This window comes from Cryptomeria japonica, chromosome 6, assembly GCF_030272615.1.
Source record: "Cryptomeria japonica chromosome 6, Sugi_1.0, whole genome shotgun sequence".
Classification (NCBI taxonomy): domain Eukaryota; kingdom Viridiplantae; phylum Streptophyta; class Pinopsida; order Cupressales; family Cupressaceae; genus Cryptomeria; species Cryptomeria japonica.
This window is the reverse complement of record NC_081410.1, coordinates 20,451,367-20,472,813: the sequence shown is the minus strand read 5'-3', so window position 1 is coordinate 20,472,813 and position 21,447 is coordinate 20,451,367. Positions and strand designations below refer to the sequence as shown.

At 35.0% G+C, this 21,447-nt stretch overlaps 1 protein-coding gene across 1 annotated transcript; it reads right to left on the bottom strand.

Moving 5' to 3' along the window:
- Positions 1–700: 700 nt before the first annotated feature.
- On the bottom strand, positions 701–4,233 carry LOC131048078 (xanthotoxin 5-hydroxylase CYP82C4). Its single transcript, XM_057981936.2, has 2 exons — positions 3,077–4,233; positions 701–1,725 (listed from the first exon to the last, which is right to left on the bottom strand). The coding sequence occupies exons 1-2, from the start codon at positions 3,971–3,973 to the stop codon at positions 1,099–1,101; spliced, it is 1,524 nt and encodes a 507-aa protein (XP_057837919.2). The 5' UTR covers positions 3,974–4,233; the 3' UTR covers positions 701–1,098.
- Positions 4,234–21,447: the final 17,214 nt, after the last annotated feature.

Here is a 21,447-nt window from a genome sequence, read left to right as displayed (position 1 = left end):
TGCAAATTTCTATAGATCCACATAGCATAGACATTTTTTATAATGACAATAGCAATCGTTCACGGATAGAAACAATACAGATCCATGCAACATTGTCATTTTGGATAATACCAATTGGAATCTTTCACTGATAGAAACAACACAATTCACTCAATTTCTATCGATCCACGCAACATTGTCATTTTGGATAATGCCAATTGAAATATTTCACTAATAGAAACAATACAATTCACTCACTTTCTATCAATCCACACAACATTGTCATTTTGGATAATACCAATTGGAATCTTTCACTGATAGAAATAATACAATTCACTCAATTTCTATCAATCCACACAACATTGTCATTTGGATAATACCAATTTGAATCTTTTGCTGATAGAAACAATACAATTCACTCAATTTATATCGATCCACACAACATTGTCATTTTGGATAATACCAATTCACTGATAAAAACAATAAAATTCACTCAATTTCTATCGATCCATGCAACATTGTCATTTTGGAATCTTGCACTGATAGAAACAATACAATTCACTCAATTCCTATCAATCCATGTAACATTGTCATTTTGGATAATATCAATTGAAATCTTTCACTAATAGAAACTATACGATTCACTGAATTTCTATTGATCGCAACATTGTCATTTTGAAATCTTCCACTGATAGAAACAATACAATTCACTCAATTCCTATTGATCCATATAACATTGTCATTTTGAATAATATCAATTGAAATCTTTCACTAATAGAAACTATACAATTCACTCAATTTCTATCGAAACACACAACATTGTCATTTTGAAATCTTTCACTGATAGAAACAATACAATTCACTCAATTTCTATTGATCCACGCAACATTGTCATTTTGGATAATACTAATTGAAATCTTCCACTAATAGAAACATTACAATTCACTCAATTTCTATCCAAACTACATTGTCATTTTAGATAATACCAATTGAAATCTTCCACTAGAAAAAACATTACAATTCACTCAATTTCTATCAATCCACACAACATTGTCATTTCAGATAATACCAATTGAAATCTTTCACTGATAGAAACAATAAGATTTCTCGTTAGAGAAGTCAGTAGAGATGGCGTGGAAGGCGAGGTTTGATGAGGGCCTCCAATGGAACAGCCCTGGGCATTGTGAGTCCAAATCCCTCTCTCATATCAATTGTCGCCCCACCACCTGCAACGCCCCACTCGAAGCTCTGTAGCAGCCGACCCACTGTATACGTCACCACACACAGAGCAAAAGACATCCCCGGACACATTCTTCTCCCTGAACCAAACGGGATCAGTTCAAAGTTCTGTCCTTTCACATCAATCTCTTTCCCTGCACTCTTCAAAAACCGATCGGGATCGAACTCATCCGGCCGATCCCAAATGGTTGGATCCCTCTGTATGGCCCAAGCATTCACCATGAGCCGTGTTCCTGCAGGGACATGAAACCCACCAACAGTGCAGTTCTCTATGGATTCATGAGGCACTAACACAGGTGCTGCGGGATACAGTCTCAGAGTTTCTTTCACAATGGCTTCCAGATATTTTAGTTGTGGAAGATCCGATTCCTCCAGCATTCGATCCCGTCCCACATGAGTGTCAAGCTCCTCCTGTGCTTTAATCATTATATCTGGATTCTGTAAAAGAGCTGACAATGCCCACTCGATGGTTACAGAGGAAGTATCTTTACCTCCGTTTATGATGTTCTGCACAAGCACAAAACATACCAACACAGTTAGAAAAAACGACATTAAATTTCTGCAGTGTATAGTAATAGGTACAAGTGGTATTTCTGAATTTAATTGTAAGATCTGTTTAGTATCAATTATATATTTTATTTTTGTGAGTTGTGATGATATGTGCAAGTAGTTTTTGGATTCAACTGTGCAAAATTTGTTAGTGTGCAAAATTTGTTTAGTATCTATTATTTGGATCACACTTTGTCATTCATTTGATACTACACAAATCTTACACAGTTGAATCAAAAAACTATTTGCACATATAATCAGAATGAATACTTAACAAATCTTAGACAGTTGAATCCAGAAGCTACTTGTGCATGTCATCGCAACTGTGAAACTGTGTAAGATTTGTGAAACAGTGATGACATGCACAAGTAGTTTAATATCAAAGTTTGGGATCACACCATGACTCATAATCACAGTGAATTCTAAACAAATCTTAGACAGTTGAATCCAGAAGCTACTTGTGCATGTCATCGCAACTGTGAAACTGTGTAAGATTTGTGAAACAGTGATGACATGCACAAGTAGTTTTTGGATTCAACTATTTAAGATTTGTTTCATATCAAAGTTTGGGATCACACCATGATTCATCAGTCCCTAATAATAGGCACGGGTAGCTTCTTGATTCAATTGTTTAGTATCAATGATTGGATGGACACATTCCATTATTCATCATTAACATATTTTTTGGATTCAACAGCATAAGATTTGTCTAGCATCAACTATCTTGATCATGAATTATGGAGTATGATCCAATCATTAATACTAAACAGTTGAATTCAGAAACTATTTGTGCTTTTTATTATGGACCAATTATGGTGTGATCTGAAATTTTGATACTAAACAAATCTTACACAATTGAATCCGAATGCTACTTGCACACATTTTTGCAGTAGATACTAAACAAATCTTATACAATTGAATCCAAAAACTATTTGGGCATATCATTATAGTTGTGATGATATGCAGAAGTCGTTTTTGGATTCAACTGTAGAAGATTTGTTTAGTATCGATTATCTTGATGATGAAACATAGAGTGTGATCCAGTCCTTGATATTAAGCAAATCTTACACAGTTGAAAGAAACTACTTGCATCTATTATTATAGTCTGATTCTATCCTAATGATTTACAGAATGTGATCCAAAACTTTGATACTAACTAATCTTACACAATTGAATCTAGAAACCACTTACGCCTAAATTCTAACAAGGCTTACACAATTGAATCTAAAAACTTATCATCAAAATTCAGGAATATCTAAAATTTGTCTAAAATTTGTGAACTAACAAGAAAGAGATATAAAAAGCTTACGATGGCTGTGGCCTTCACAACATCGTCACTATTCTCCGACATGATTTTGCCATCATCTGAGGCCGAAATCAAAACATCAATCAGGTCTTCCGTCTCTGTTCCTCCCTCCTTACGATGATTATCCACCAACATCTGCACGATACCATCTCTTTTCCTGTGCAATCTTTTAACAGCCGCTTGGAAACCATATAAATCAAACCACTCAAGAAAGGGCAGATAATCTCCCAGATTGAAAGCTCCAGCCAGAAGAAAACCCTCATCGATCATCTCTTTAAACCGCTGAACTCCTTTATATTCCTCAACTCCCAATGAAATCCGGCCAGCCACCATACGCATAATAATATTAAAAGTCAATTGGGCAAGCCTGGATTTCATGTTTACAGTGCTGTTTCCCCCCTCTTCTTCACAGCTCTCAAACATAGAACGGATTAAAACAGAAGTTTCCTCCTCACGAACATGTCTGAAGGATCGGATTCTGCTTGCAGAGAAGAGCTGAAGCGTGCAAATTTTCCTAATGTTCCTCCAATAGGAGCCATAAGGAGCCCAACCCAGAGATTTATACTCATATCCCATATGCTTTCCAATGTAAAGGCGTGGGCGCGAAGCAAAAGCCTTGTCATTTACTGTAAAACATTCTTTGGCCATCTGTGAAGAAGTTATAACCAAAACTGAGCGATTTCCAAGTTGGAGTTGCATGATCGGCCCATAGATCTCTGAAAGTGAATACAGAGTTCTGTGAATTGGCTTTTTTTTCAGTAGCAGATGCATGTGCCCGATTATCGGCCATGACTGTGGAGATGGGGCATAAATTTTTTTCTTGCTTTTCCTTCTGAAGTGCTTTGCAATTAGCAGAACAACGAAGACTAGGACTGTAAGAATTGTTAAATCTAATGCCATTGATGAACAGAAGGGAAACAGAGCAATGTGCAGAAGAAAGATTTTTGGATAGATGTATATGAATAAATAAATGTAGTGCACAAGAAAGATTCTTGGGAAATGATTGTTTTCAATTTGTATGTCACGGGTGAGCTTCTGTGTGTGGCTCCATCTCTTCGGATTTTGTGTGTGTCATATTTATCAAGATGCTGTGGTAGGGATGCTATTGGATTCAGAAATAAATAAAAATTTAATTTGAGAAGAAGTCTATCCTATGTAAATGAAAAAGAATCAAAATTTAAAAAAGATTTTTTTTGATTAAGCAAAAATAGGTTTTGGGGGATCCAAAACCCCTTATATCATAGTCTAAGGATAAAGCATTAAAGCATCAAGATTAGTAATAAAACATAAAGACAAAATAGTTGCAACATATAGAAACAACACAGAGCCAGTGCAAGGAAGCAAAGGTGTGCGGAAACGCTTCCTACGCTAATCTTGAGAGGACAATTTTGCAAATTTCAACATAACTATCATAGAGATCACAAGAAGCAAATAGAGTAGAAATAAAACAAGAAACACATAACACAGTGATTATCGTGGGGAAAACCTATACGAATGAAAAACCCCACACTCTAAAACCTGCATAGTATATTAACAAATCAACAAGAGATTACAATACACTTGCAATGCAAGTTCTTACAAGAGTATCACCTCAACTCAAGCTCAGAGAGACTTCACTAGCATCCTTCTAACACCCAGCCTTGCAAACCAAACTCCATCATGCAAACTCCTCTCCAAGCCCTCATTATATAGGAATTTTACAACCTGGAAACCATTTGTGGTTTTACAATACTATGGGCAAAACCTCCATGACACGTGTTGCCCACCCTTGACATTTGTTTTTCCAAGATAAGAAAACCAGGTTAAATATAGTTACTCACGTCCAAACTCTTATCCCCTATTTTTGACCCTCATAACTAACATGAAATGTGTCATATAATCTCTAAAAAAGGCCCTCCTATATTATACTATGGACAGGGCATCTTTTGACAACTCATATACCTTTTTCCAAGGCACCAACACATGGAAAACCTCCCAACTACATTTGAAACAATTTACTAAAAATTGCAAGGTTGAGACACATGTATCTCAACATTCTCCCACTTGTCAAATACCTTGCAAGAGTTAGGGGATCCATATTACCATGGACTCAACAGTCAAGGGCCAAGAGGCCCATAGACTCCGAACACCATTTGAACTTCTCTGTGCTCACGGGCTTAGTTAATGAATCAACAAAATTCACCAAAGTTTCTACCTTCTCCAACTTCACCTTGCCATCCCCAACCATATCTCTCACAAAATGATATTGTACATCAGTGTGTTTGGTCCTGGCATAAAAAGTTGGGTTCTTCGCTAGGTAGATTGCACTCTGACTGTCACTATAAATTGTCACTGCATCCTGTTTAAACTCTATATCTAAACACAATCTCTTAAGCCAAATGGCTTCTTTGCAGGCATGAGTAGCTGCCATATACTCAGCCTTTGTAGTGGACAAAGCAACCACAACCTGTCGCTTGCTCATCCAACTAATTGCACCACCAAATAATGTAAACACATATGCACTAGTGGATCTTCTTCTATCAACATCACCTGCCTAGTCTGAATCCACAAAGCCTCTAATATCCAAGGAATGTTCATTTTTTGTTCCATGAAAACATATAGAGTACTCTAAGGTACCCTGCAAGTATCTAAAAACTCTTTTTACTGCATCCCAATGTGCTCCTCCTGGATTAGACATGTAATGGGAAAGAACTCCCACTGCTTGGGCAATATCTGGTCTTGTACAAACCATAGCATACATTAAACTTCCAACAACACTTTGGTATGGTACTCGACCCATCTCTTCCATCTCCAATGGGGATGTAGGACACTGTGAACTAGAAAGCTTTGTTCCCATTGTAACAAGAACACTCAATGGTCTAGAATCTTGCATATTAAATCTTCTCAGAATAGTACCAACATACTTACTCTGGCCTAGCCAAAGCTTTTTGTTTTGTCTATCTCTTACAATCTCCATTCCCAAAATGTGTCTTGTTGCACCAAGATCTTTCATATCAAATTTTGCCGAGAGTTGAGATTTTAATTCTGCAATCAAACCTTTTCCTTTCCCAATAAACAACATGTCATCAACATACAAGGCAATAACCAGGAAATGATCACCATTAGATTTGAAATATATACAGTGATCAGATTTAGACCGCACAAACCCCAAACTCAATACATATGTATCAAACTTCCAGTACCACATCCTAGGACTTTGTTTTAAACCATACAAGGATTTCTTCAACTTACAAACCAAATTACTTTTACCTTTTACCACATAGTTCTCTGGTTGTGTCATATAAATTTCTTCCTCCAAATCTCCATGAAGGAAAGCAGTTTTTACATCCATTTGTTAGACCTCTAGATCATAAGCTGCTGCAATATAAAGTAAGAAACGAATGGATGTCATTTTGGCTACAGGAGAAAAAATCTCACCATAATCTACTCCCTCAACCTGGGAGTAACCTTTTACAACCAAACATACTTTGTACTTCTCTATTCTTCCATTTGAACCTATCTTCCTTTTGAACACCCATTTGCAACCAACAAGCTTTCGTCCTTTAGGCAATGGTACAAGGTCCCATGTGTCATTCTTCTTAAGAGCTGCCATCTCTTCATCCATGGCAATTTTTCAAGACTCTGAATCATTCATACCAAGAGCATCTTCCACAGATTTCGGTTCATCAATATTAGCATTCAAAGCAAATATACATCTCCAATCATCAGGAGAATATCCATACCTTTCAGGTGGTTTTCTTTGTCTAGTAGACCTTCGAGCAAGTTCAGGTTCAGGTTCTTCTTCTTTCTCTGATGATTCAGAACTCGTAGAGCTCTCATCAACTTCCTGTCTTTCTAAGGGCCTCGATTCAACTTTTTCAGGTGTAGCAGGCAGCTGAATCACATCTTTCTTTTCTTCCTTTTGTTCTAGCTACACTATAACAAAAGAAGACTTAATTTATCTAAAAATAACACTTTTAGAATAAAATACCTTTTGTGCAACAAGATCCCAAAGCTTGTATCCTTTCACACTATAACTATATCCAATGAATATACATTTAACAGCTTTGTTATCCAATTTTGTCCACTTCTCCTTTGGCACATGAGCATATGCTTCACAACCAAAAACTCTCAGATGACTAAGTGAAGGCTTGTGGCCCGACCACACTTCCATTGGCGTTTTATCAACAAGAGATGATGTAGGAGACCTGTTTATCAGGTAGCAGGTAGTGGCTACAACTTCAGCCCATAACTTTTGTTCTAGACCAGCACCACTTAGCATACTCCTAGCCTTCTCCATCAAGGTCATGTTCATTCTTTCTACAACTCCATTCTGTTGTGGAATATACGGAGTTGTCTTCTGTCTCTTAATACCACAATCTTTACAAAATGTGTCAAAATCATTGGAACAATATTCACCGCCATTATCTGTACTTAAACATTTTATTTTCTTTCCAGTCTACAACTCAACCATTGCTTTAAATTCTTTGAAATGACTAAAAACTTCAGCTTTACTCTTAAGAAAATAAACCCATGTTCTTCTACTGAAATCATCAATGAAAGAAACATAATAAGCTGATTTACCAATAGAAGAAATATCAACTAGACCAAATACATCCAAATGGATTAGATCCAAAACATTTGAAGACTTATAAGAACTGGAGTAAAACTGAATGCAGTTTTGTTTTCTATAAATACAATGTTCACAAAAATTAAATTCAAATTGCAATCATTCAACCCATTAACAAGGTTCTTATTTTTCAAAGTTTGTAGACCCTTCTCACCTATGTGACCGAGTCTCAGGTGCCACAACATTGTCTTCTCTACAGGCAACTTTGATTCGGTAGACAGAGCACCCTTGGGTACCCAAAAACCATGACCATCAGCTGAAAGAGACACCCTCTCCTTGTCCAACATAGTCTTTATCGCATTCTTATCAGAAATGCTATTGCACTCAACTGTGCATGCATCAAGCTGGTACAATGTATCCATTCTACTTCCTCTTGCTATTACCATAGCACCTCTCACCATTTTCACACTTGCTTTAGAAAACTGTACATGCACACCCGCATCTATTAGTTTGCTAACAGATAACAAATTTCTTGCTAGTCTCGGGATATGCAAGACACCATCAAATCTTCTAGTTCTACCATCAGAAAATTTAACATGAATACTTCCACGACCAACAATATCAAGAAAGGAGTTATCACCCAAATACACCTTACCACCATCAAACTTTTCATACTTACTAAACCAGTTTCTAATAGGAGTCATGTGGAAAGATGCACCTGAGTCTATCAACCATGCATTGTCACTTGCACGAGTGGCCAAGGCTGCAATAAAAGCATCTCCATCTTCCTTCTCGGACTCAGAATCAGAATCTTACTTCTTTTTCTTTTTCTTCTTTTCTTCTTTACAGTCCTTTTGGAAATGTTCGAGCTTTCCACAATTCCAACAAATTACCTTGGACTTACCAGGAGATTTTGATCTCCCCTTATTCTTGGACTTAGAATGGTCATTCTGCTTTTCATTCTTGCCTCTTTCTTTTGGTCTCCCTCGAACACTTAGAGCCTCTTTGGCATTCAGAGAAACCTTCCTTCTCATCTCTTCAGAAAGTAGAGAACCAACAACATCCTCCATCTTCAAGATGACTGCAGTGCTCCCTATGGCCATCACAAGGCTGTCCCATGAGTCTAGCAACGAACATAGCAGGATTTGGTACCTTTCTTCTTCATCCATTGGTATCCCAACAGAGGTCAACTGAGTCACCAACATATTAAAACTTTCCAGATACTCAGAAATTCGTCCACCTTCTTCCATTCTCAAGGAATGCAACTTCTTCCTCAAGAAAATTTTATTCACAAGTGATTTTGCTTGGTAGATCTCACTTAGCTTCTTCCAAAGCTTCTTCGCAGTAGATTCTTCGTGGACATTAATTAGAATTGAGTTTGCAAGGCACAATCTTATGAGACCTTTAGCTTTTCTATCCATTACATCATATTGTGCAGCTAAAGTCGAATCTGCGGGCCTCGACTTATTCTCATCAACTACATCCCATAGATCTCGATCAATCAACAGATCTTCCATCTTCAGCTTCCACATTTCAAAGTTTGTGCCAGAAACTTCTCTACATCAATCCTCCCTGATATACTTGTCATCTTTACGATCCTACAATAAAAAAATGAAATACTCTGCACAAGCTCCCACTCAAACCTTGATTAGCTCAAAAAACCCTGTACCCAACAAATAGAACCAAAATTGGCCAGGCTATGATACCACTTGTAAGGAAGCAAAGGTGTGCGGAAACACTTCCTACACTAATCTTGAGAAGACAATTTTGCAAATTTCAACATAACTATCACAGAGATCACAAGAAGCAAATAGAGTAGAAATAAAACAAGAAACACATAACACAGTGATTATCGTGGGGAAAACCCATATGGGTGAAAAACCCCACACTCTAAAACCTGCATAGTATATTAACAAATCAACAAGAGATTACAATACACTTGCAATGCAAGTTCTTACAAGAGCATCACCTCAACTCAAGCTCAGAGAGACTTCAATAGCATCCTTCTAGCACCCAGCCTTGCAAACCAAACTCCATCATGCAAACTCCTCTCCAAGCCCTCATTATATAGGAATTTTACAACCTGGAAACCATTTGTGGTTTTACAATACCATGGGAAAAACCTCCATGACACGTGTTGCCCACCCTTGACATTTGTTTTTCCAAGATAAGAAAACCAGGTTAAATATAGTTACTCACGTCCAAACTCTTATCCCCTATTTTTGACCCTCATAATTAACATGAAATGTGTCATATAATCTCTAAAAAAGGCCCTCCTATATTATACTATGGATAGGGCATCTTTTGACAACTCATATACCTTTTGACAACTCATATACACATGGAAAACCTCCCAACTACATTTGAAACAATTTACTAAAAATTGCAAGGTTGAGACACATGTATCTCAACAGCCAGCAGCCAAAGAAAAGACAGCGAAAAGACAACAAGGAGCTGGCAACTACAGCAACAAAAAGAAACAGACACCAAGTACATAAAGACTTTTAAGACATGAGATGCCTCTTTCTCCACATCAGCATAGCTAATTTTAAAAAGTTGGTTAATAGTGATGTTTTTAAAAGAAATAAAAATCTATTTCAATAATTTGTTAAATATATAGTTGGTTTATTTTAATATTGTTAAATATGTTGTTGGTCTATTTTAATTTTGTTAAATATGTTGTTGGTCTATTTTTATTTTGTTAGTATTTTTTATTAAAAAAAATCGGTTAATAGTGATGTTTTTAAAATAAATAAAAATCTATTTCAATATTTTGTTAAATATATAGTTGGTTTATTTTAATTTTGTTAAATATGTTGTTGGTCTATTTTAATTTTGTTAGTATTTTTTATTTAAAAAACTCTAAGTGACATTAAGTTTCTACAATCCATGTCATAGTAATCAAGTTGTTTTCAAATTAGATTGTGTGTAAATTTTTCATCAACATTTGGGATCGCATTAATTAAATATCGAGTTGAGACTCCTAAGATTGAGGGATGTCATTAGATTCACTTTTTTTTAATTTGATAACAAGTCTATGTAAATGAAAAGTAAATCAAAATTTTAAAAGTTATTTAATGTTGATGTTTTTTAAATTTGTATGTTTTTAAATGTATTTTTTTAATATTTTGACTTATATGTTGTAATTGTGTTAGTTTTTTTAATTATTATTAAAAACTAAACAAGAGAATTTATAGTCAATCAAATACTATCTAGCAAAAAACATATTATTGTTAATGTTTGTATGTATACATATTACATGTAATTTGTATGGTGGTTTCATCTAATAAAAAAATATCAAATTTCTAATATTTTTAAATATGACATTTACAAAGATGTATATATTATGCTATTGGATTCAAAAAAAATTATTATTAATTTCATAAGAATTTTGTGTAAATGAAAAAATCATTCAAAATTTTAAAGACTATTCAATGTTGATTTTTTTAAATGTTTATGTTTTTCAATATAATTTATTTGGAACACTTTGATTGATCAAAATGAAATTTAGTAGTTTTTTTTTATTTTTTATTAAAAATGATGAAATTTTTTTATGAAAAATAAAATTATTGTTAATGTTTGTATGTGTACATATTATACATAATTTATATAGTTGTTAATCAATTAGATACCATCCAATAAAAAGTTATATAATTTTCAAAATATTTTTATACACATATTGTAAGGTTTGGTGGCTATGAAGTAGTATCATGATTAGGATTTTCCCCAAATTATCATTCGCCTTTATTCTATGTAGGATGTATGGTTGATCTAGAGCTTAAAATTATTTTACATGGTTCAATGATTGTGGTTGAATTCAAATGAAACTTTGGGAATTTATAAAATGAAAATTTGAAAGTTTATGTTAGTATTGCAGATAATTTTTGTGCGCGTGTTTATTTTCAAATGGCTCTCTTTGCTTTAGGTGTTGAGGACTTTAAGAAATTAAAGGATTTTTTCAATGGTTGAGCATTAGAGTTAAATGGATGTTGAGTGATAACATAATTAGAATCATGCTTCTATCTATAGCAAGTTTTACTAAAATATTATTGCCCCTAGAAAAAAAAATGATGAATTTTTAAGGGACAATGTTATGTTCCTAATATTTCTTGGAAATAAATGTAAAAATATAAGGGTGATGTTTAATATGCTTAAGTATGTGGGGACTATTGGCCATTTGGTGGAATTGGTTATGTGTTGCATTGATGTTTTGTCATTGATATCAACACTAGTTGTTTGTGATCAATACTAAGAGGGGGGTGAATTAGTATACCAAAAAATACTGAACTCAAACACTTAAAACAGTTTAGCAGTAAACCAGTATAACAGTTTTACTAACAAACCGGTTAACACAAATGCAAACCAAATAGAAAATAAGGCATTCACCCACATAAGCATAATCACCATAACACAAGAGATTTTGATGTGGAAACCCAAATGGGAAAAAATACGGTGAGATGAAACTCACATGTAACTATCTGCAGAATAGTAACCAGACCGGTTAAGGTCATACAATGTTCTTCACCAGAATAGATCTTGTTAGGAATCTCAATCTCTGTTAGGAGATAAGTCTGATTAAAGACTACCTTGTGAGAGGATTTCAGATCCACAGTTGTGAACCATCTTGTTAAAGGATTTACAAAGGCTTTGCCAAGCCTACCTGGTTAAGGGTTTTAGACTTGTCGAAGATGTGAGTAATCAACAAGTGAGTGATCTAAATACTAGCACAATATGCTTGGTTAGATCCTTGATAGCTCATTGTTAATGCATTTCAACATTACTTCAATCTTCAAAATCTCCACACTCTGTTTCTTCACACAGACCTTATCTTCTTCTATGATCGCACATACAAAACCTCATCAAGCACCTAAAACCCTAACAACTCTTAACAACCTCTGAAACCCTAGACATGATGTCCTTATAAAGGAATTTGATTTCATGTTGGTCCAATAGGATTACATTGCAAGTTCCTAGGTTTAGTGCATCTGGACACATTTGGTAACACGACACATAATCACTGCCAAAATGTCGGTGGATGATAACTCGTCACAAAAATAATACTGGTTGGTAACTCATCATAGTGTAATACCGATTCATACATTTACCTATTACCGGTTCACATATTTTACCAATTACTGGTTCACACATTTTAGCAATTACTGGTTTGTCAAAATGAAGACTGGGAAAAATGATAACAACCACTTTGTTCCTTCATACCGGTTTGGGATCCTCGAACTGCTTGAGGTCTTCATACCACTTGAGATAGGTAAACACTTTCTACAAAACATCGATAGTCTAAAGACTATAATACATGATACCGATTTGGAACAAATACCGGTTGAGCATAACTCATACATACAAAAAGTGATCTCAAAGAAAAAGTGTGTCCATCAATAACAATCACAACATCATCATAAAAAATGCCAACAGTTTGGATGCTTTACCAACACCCTTTTGGTCCCGATAGGTTGAGTAGTTTCTGGTTAACTTGGATCCGACATGATCTGGTCAACTCCGGTATAATCTGGTGATGGAATTGGCTTGTTCATACTGCTTATACTCATATTTGGTAAGTTGGTTTCAGTCTAGTGATTGGATGCTATCCTACTTACATAGAAGATTGGTTTCTAGTTCTGGCAAGGGTTTCACTGGCAGATCTTTTGGTGGAGATCTTTTATGCATTGCATAATTGGTGTTGGTGCAGCTTCTGATGGAGTTTCAGGATGCTGTTGATAATCTTGTTAGAGACTTGACGTTTGGAGATCATTGCTGAAGCCTATGGACCTATAGTTGGTCCCGGTTGATCTAGGTTATGGACTGGCATTAACGTAACATGTGGACAGGAATTATTGTTGTATTTCTGGGATGTCTTATGTGTTGGATATTATTTATTTTAGTCTAAGGCCGACATGGTTTGTAATGATGTAATTGGTTTATTGTCTGGTAGCCAACCTAATTGTTTATGGTTGAGGGTTTATATAAATAAGATGTAAGATCTCATTGTAGATCATCATGGTTATTGTAAGAGGTCATGGTCAAGGAATGTAATGTGCAAATATTGTAATATCATTCAAACAGAGGAGTTGGTCGATCAATGGAGATCGAATTGGGTTTGTAAGAGGATTTAGTCCTCTAGTATTGAGCTTAACTGGAACTATACTCAAGCATAGGAGATGCTATCTTTTGTAGTTCAACACTTCTCTGGATTGTAGTCTGGATTTGTTTGTAGTCAGTGAGACTCCTTTTGTGATGAGCAGTGTGCTCTAGGTTGTTGGCCTTCCTGCAAGTGCAGGCCCCTTCATTGTAAATTCATATACTTACTGTAGAATTATTATTTGACTGTGGGTAGGCTTCCCACCATGGTTTTTCCCTTACCAGGTTTTCCACGTACAAATCTTGGTATTGTGTGGATGGCTTTTATTCTGTGATTATTGTTTATGCTTAATTGGCTTAACTACTATTCCGGTGTTGTTGTTTTGAATTGATAATACTTTTGTAATCTGTGACAACTGATTCACCCCCCCCCCCCCCTCTCTTAGTTGTCTTCTGGTTATCTGAACTGTCCAACAATTGGTTTATTTTCAAATGGCTCTCTTTGCTTTAGGTGTTGAGGACTTTAAGAAATTAAAGGATTTTTTCAATGGTTGAGCATTAGAGTTAAATGGATGTTGAGTGATAACATAATTAGAATCATGCTTCTATCTATAGCAAGTTTTACTAAAATATTATTGCCCCTAGACAAAAATGATGAGTTTTTAAGGGACAATTTTATGCTCCTAATATTTCTTGGAAATAAATGTAAAAATATAAGGGTGACATCTAATATGCTTAAGTATGTGGGGACAAACCACCTCATCTTAATAAAGAAGGATGAATGTATTAACTAATATTTATGCTAAGGCTAAGCATACTACAAATGCTTATTCTTTTTTGTAAAGGGTAAAAACTTTTTATCCATAGCTATGAACCAGTGAAGTCACCAATGGGGACCTAATCCCCAACATAACAATCAACAATAATACCCCAATTGAGTTTGAACCTTGGTGGCAATAATAACAAAATCACATTTAAACCAGCACATTATGCCAATAGTGATCTGCTACAAGTGCATATCCTTATTTTTCTTAGGAATATATCATATTAGGGTCATAATAAACAAATAAATTATAACTAATTCACAAATTATTTTTTACATGTGTTTATTTTTAATAGATTTATTGATGAATATTTTAAATTTACTTACATATTATCAATATTGTTAATGTGTTTTAAATAATTTGATAGTATCCAAAATGAATATTTAATATAATTATATGAAATATAGAAAAATATGAAATATAATTATAAAATAGGAACATAAAATAAAATAGGTCCCCATTTGGATTAAGTTCTCGGATCTTCCTTTTCCTTGTTGGTCATTTTTGTAAACCACTGCCCAATCCATAAGCAAGGTTATCTGTGTTGAGCCTGTTCAATTTTACCATGATTGATTTTAGAAGAGGATCTATGTTGAAGTTGATTTGTCTCAAGACCTCAAAGAGACTATTGATATTCAGATAGGAGGTCTTTCTAACTCTCAACGAGTGCTCTATCTGAATCTTCCCAATACTTGTTTTCAGTGCCAATATTTAGGGCACAAGATTAAGGATTGCTCCCTAGACGCTCCATGGGTTAAGACTCTCCCACAAAATCTAAACCTTTGCGCTCTTCTAAGACCCCTAAATTTGAGGATGGTTGGACTAGTGTAGCTCGCATGGGGAAGTGTTCCTCATCTACGTTGGCTTCTCACAAGCAACAAAGTTTTGCTGCTCTATAGTCATTTCTATATCCATAGTTGCAGCCCATTGTTTCAAACCCTTCAACTAAGGGAAAGGAGTCTACTGCTCCCATGGCCGATGATGGTAAGAGTGGGGTGAATCAACATATGCTAAACTTGATTAGATTAAAACATTTATTCCACATCAACCATTCATCATATGTCCATGAAAGTAGATAACTAAAATAGAAAATCCATCCACACAAGAACACTAATATTTTTATGTAGAAAACCAAAAATAGAAAAAACCATGGTGAGAATCAAACTCACAATATATGTAATAAGTGTTTACAATGATTTAGGTCATAGGACAAGGAGCTCATTGCTCCAAACTTGCAAGCTAAGGCACACAATCTTAGGGAAAGATACAAAAGAGAGACTTCCACAACTAAAGATCACTTCTTCGAGGCAAGATACAAAACATCTATCTTGATACAATAAGAAAAAGAAATTGAACTACAAAAGGGAATAGAATCTACCAACATGCAAATAACAGTTCACATCTTAATACTCATTTGACTCAACTTTCATAACACATCAAACCTCAATATCACATCAAACTTGCATCACACTTCATATTATTTCTTACACATACACTTCATCACATGCTCTCACATTTGCACACTTCATTTTATCACACTTAATAGCTTACTTGATCTCTTTATATATCCATTAGATCATCATTAATCTCTGTTAGGTTGACTCAAATATGTAATGTACATATATACACCATTGACCAATAATATTACATGTGAAAGGAAAAGAAGACGTGAAGATTCATACCAAGTCAACACACCTTCCAATTATCCTCATAAAGATTCTACACACAAGCTGGTTCATACCAATCTGCTTTATCCAAATACTTAATCTAGACCCAAAAATAAGATATGCAGTCCACCACGAAAGTAGCATGACATGCTAGGAACAAGATCCAATGATCCACAACAACCTTAGAGCACTAGAAAGATGAGGAATGCAATGTGTTCCTCTACAAAGTCTTAAAACTACACCAACACTAATTCATTGACATATATAACTCTCATAAAAAAATATTTGTCCAACTAAGAAACTAAAATATAAAAAGATCGGTCTATCATAACCATTCAACCCTAATCCACACAACCATATGAAACATCCATGTACTTTTAGACAAAGATACTATTCACTAGAACAATCACCAGAGATAGTAATACAATTTTCAAACTAAGCAAAAAATATTTATCCTCTAGAAACATAACATATTATCAACATTAGACATTCATAACACTTATAGTTAATTTCCATAGCATATCCACACATAAATATGAAAGAAAATCATCATACTATACATAATTTGTATGTAAATCTGCATTATATATTACTTATAGGTAAATATATGGACCAACATCTAATCTCAACCAAAAAACTCAATCAAAACATGGTTTTGCTTCATAGCACTTTTGAACTAGTAGCACCAACAAACAAACCAATAGTTGGATCACTAATAAGTCAACAAGACCACCAATAGGTTTGACATAAATGAAAAAAAAGACTCATATGTGCGACATTGTTTGCATTGCTTATGTTCGAACTCCTCAACCTACCTTGGTGTTAACTACTCAATAAAACTCTCTATGTCACTCTCATAACCCTCATAGTCGTATGGAGGATGGTGACGAAGCTCCAGAAAAGTGCAGGTTTTCTTATCCTAGCTTCCAAAAGGTGTCTATTTTCTTTCAAAATAGCTTCTCCTCCCTTAAGGACAAGGGTAATATGCTAAAATTTGAATCATGAATTTTACAAAAAAATTATGTCATGGAAAGTTTGAGGTCTCACCGACCTTACCAAGAAGTATTATGTGCAAGATACTCGATAGAAATATACTGGTTTAGATATTTTTTGCCTTCAAAAAATTAAAATTGTTGTGTTCATGCTTTCTTCTACATGCTAAGTTATTTGGCCAATAGTCTTGGTTTGCACATCCAATCATAAAGGGGGTTGGGGAGGTGTCATCACTCTCCTCGAGCCATTTTGGAAGGTTTCTATTGTGCTTCATGGGTTGGATCCTACTCAGTGGATGGTTTGGATCCATATGTTAGTTAATAATCACTCTTTTGGGATAATTAATGTTTATACTTCCAATGATGTTGTTGGGCAATCTTTTCTGTGGCAGTGGATTGTACTTCATTATCACCAGCTACTTGGGTGTTATGCAATGATTTTAATATGGTTGAGTTTTCCTCTAATAAAGAAGGCTTAATTCCTTTTTTGCTCAATAGTTTGCTCACTGATAACAAACTTCATTTTAATCCAGGGATATGCAACACACCACTAATCCTTTTTATTCTACCATCAAGAAACCTGATGCTAACTTTACCTCGACCAACAATGTCTAAATGTGAATCATCACCCAAGTACTCCTTACTGCCATTAAATTCTTCATATTCAAAAAACTAACCTTTATTGGAAGTCCTATGAAACGATGCACCTGAGTCAATTAACCACGCATCATTACTTGCATGAGTAGCCAAATTTGCAACAAATGCATCACCATTTTCCTTCTCAAACTCATAATTAGAATCAAACTTCTTATTTTTCTTCTTCTTTTCTTCTTTGCAGTCCTTACGAATGTGACCTGGTTTACCCCAATTCTAGCATATGACTTTGGACTTTTTAGAAGATTTCGATCTCCTTTTGGATTTGGACTTATTGCACTTCTCATTCTTCTTGCCTTTTTCCTTAGATCTTCCTCGAACAGTTAAGGCTTCCTTTGAACTAATGGATACCTTCCTTTGCATCTCTTCACCAAGTAGAGCAACCACCACATCTTTAGACTTTGAAACAATAGAAGTACTACCGATATCCATAACAAGAGAATCCCACAAATCAAGCAAAGAACAAAACAAGATCTAGCATTTCTCCTCTTCATCAATCTTAACACTGATAGATACCAATTGAGCAACCAACATAATAAATGCTTCCAGGTGGTCTGCAATTCATCCACCCTCTTCCATCTTCAAAGAATACAGTTTCTTCCTCAATAAAATTTGATTCAATAAGAATTTCACTTGATACATTTCACCAAGCTTCATTCATAACTTCTTTGTAGTATTATCTTCGTGGACATTGATTAGAATAGAGTCTACCAAGCACAATCTAATTAGACCCTTGGCTTTTTGGTCCATAACTATTAACATAAGTCAAGAAGGAAGACTGAGAGAGGGAATGAATCAGTCTTCACCGAATGCACAACAAATTAAACTTCCAAAACAAGAACTGATAAACCACAACAATAACAGATAAGAAAATTAACAACACAACATATAACACCAAGATTTTGATGTGGAAAACTCGGTTAAGGGAAAAACCATGGTGAGAACTGAACTGCAATAAGATGATACTCTGTAGTAGTGAAAATATTACAATGGGGAATGCACATGCATTCAGGCACACTGCCTAGAGCTCACTACTCAAAAGATATATGCCCGAAAGGCTACAACCCTCAGGGAAGTCTCACTGACTTACAATATGATTCGCACTATAATTCGGAAGGAATGAACCACAATAATAGCATCTATAAATGCTTGATGAGAATTCTAGTTAAGCACAATTGTCTGCCTTGCAACACCAAAACGAACCACAGCACTCGTTGAATGATATATCCTTATTTGAACAATCACCTCTCTCTAATAATGCTGACACAATACTAACACCTAAATTACATAAGTATATCACCTATATATACAAATCATCAACCTTGACAACAAGGTCGGCTAAACCCTCAACCCTCAACTCATAGTTACAAAAATTACATTACACAATACAAATATTGACCACCAGACCAATATTATGATTTACATTACATAGCATGGACTTGATTCAAATTCCCAAATGATTGCCTCCACCGGAAATCCTATCAAGATCAACCGCAACATGCTACACCACTAGAAATACTGCATAACACAAATTATCACCGGTTCATAGAAATCACCAAAAACTCTCTCAATGATCAATGTGGATCACCAAAAAAAATAGGACATGAATAGGAAACACCATCAAGCATGTTAGAATCATTCAAAATAGTTTCACCAACATCTCTTTTTAAATCTGCATCGGTCAACGTCTCAAAGCTCAAGAACACAACCAATCAGCAACTATCACGAAGAAAGATAACTTGCGGTGTGCCAAATCAAAAACCATCTAAAACAAAGATACACAAGAGCACCCCAAACAATAATCCAAAATCCAGCACAATATCTAATCACATTAGAATATACCGAAGTGAATACCAGATATTGCAAAACAATGATCAGCAAAACCAAACTACAACACCGGACCAAAAACCTTTTCCAAACTCACCAAAATAACTCACAGGAATATTTTGACATCAATGACAACAACATATCCTAGTAGCAGCAATGAACAACAAAATCCAACAATCTCCCCCTTTAGCATTGATGACAACATATGAATGTGAAAAATAATCAATGCAAAGAAAGAAGATATTACCATCAAACTCCCTCTAAGATCAGGATAGATAAAGCAGTTTTTCACATGATCTCTCTCCCCCTTTGAAAACAATGCCAACGATCACCAAAACAGAAAAATTTAACTCTCTCCCCCTAAAACACAGAAACATGAATCTCTCTCCCATAGGGATAATCATATCAACAGACTACTCTAGTAGAGGAGCAACACCAACTCATCAATCTGGATAAAAGAGTAAGGCTCTAAATTCCACCGGATCAATGCAACTCAATGCATCTAGTTCTTATCAGGAGAGGTGGAGACCCCTAACTTGTCTCTCAGATAGACAAATGTATCTGCAAGAGGCCTTAGTAAAAATATCAGCAATTTGTTCCTTTGTAGATACATATTCCAACTTCACCTTTTGTTCACCGACTTGCTCTCTCAAGTAACTGTATTTGATTGATATATTCTTAGTCTTTGAATGTTGCATCGGATTCTTAGACATGTTTATAGCACTGGAATTATCACAATATATAATAGTAGGCTCATCATAAATAACTTTGATATCTTTCAACATTTTCTTCATCCATACTATCTAAGTGCAATTACTAGCAACATAAATGTACTTAGCTTCAGCAGTAGATAAAGATATTGAATCATGTTTCTTGCTAGCCCAAGAAACCAAATTCTTACCTAAAAAGAATGCTCCATCGGTAGTACTCTTTTGGTCATCAACATCACTTGCCCAATCTGCATCAGTATAAGCACATAACATGAAATCATCATTCTTTGGATACCATAAACCATAATCTTTAGTTCCTTTTAGATATCTAAATATTCTTTTAACAACAGTAACATGACTCTCCTTCGGATCAACTTGATATCTAGTTGCCATACACACAACATGCATAATGTCAAGCCTAGTTTGAGTAAGATATAACAGTCCACCAACCATAGATCTATATAAACTCTGATTAGCTTTAGGAGATTCATCATTTTTAGATAATTTACAACCAATCACCATAGGAGTCCCAACCGGTTTGGAATCATCTAATCCAAACTTCTTCAGCAATTCTTTTACATACATAATTTGAGATATAAAGATACCTTTTCATGTTTGTGTAATCTGCAAACCTAAATAAAAAAATTCATCTCACCAATCATAGATATCTCAAACCATTTTTGCATATCACCGACAAATTTCATACTCATATCATCATCACCACCAAAAATAATATAATCAACAAAAACTTCAACAATCAAAATGTTATCATTTTCAATTTTGAATTATGGATTACTATCAGCAACACCTTTGACAAATCCCAATTTTGGCAAGTATTTGTCCAATCTAGCATACAGGCTCTAGGGGCTTATGTCAATCCATAAAGTTCTTTCTTCAACTTACATACCATATCTCCATCATCTGACAGTGAAAATCCATCAGGTTGTTCAATGTGGACTTCTTCTTCTAGATCACCATTCAAAAATGCAAATTTGACATCCATTTGATATACCTTGAAATCTTTATAAGCAACATAAGCAAGTAACAGTCTAACAACT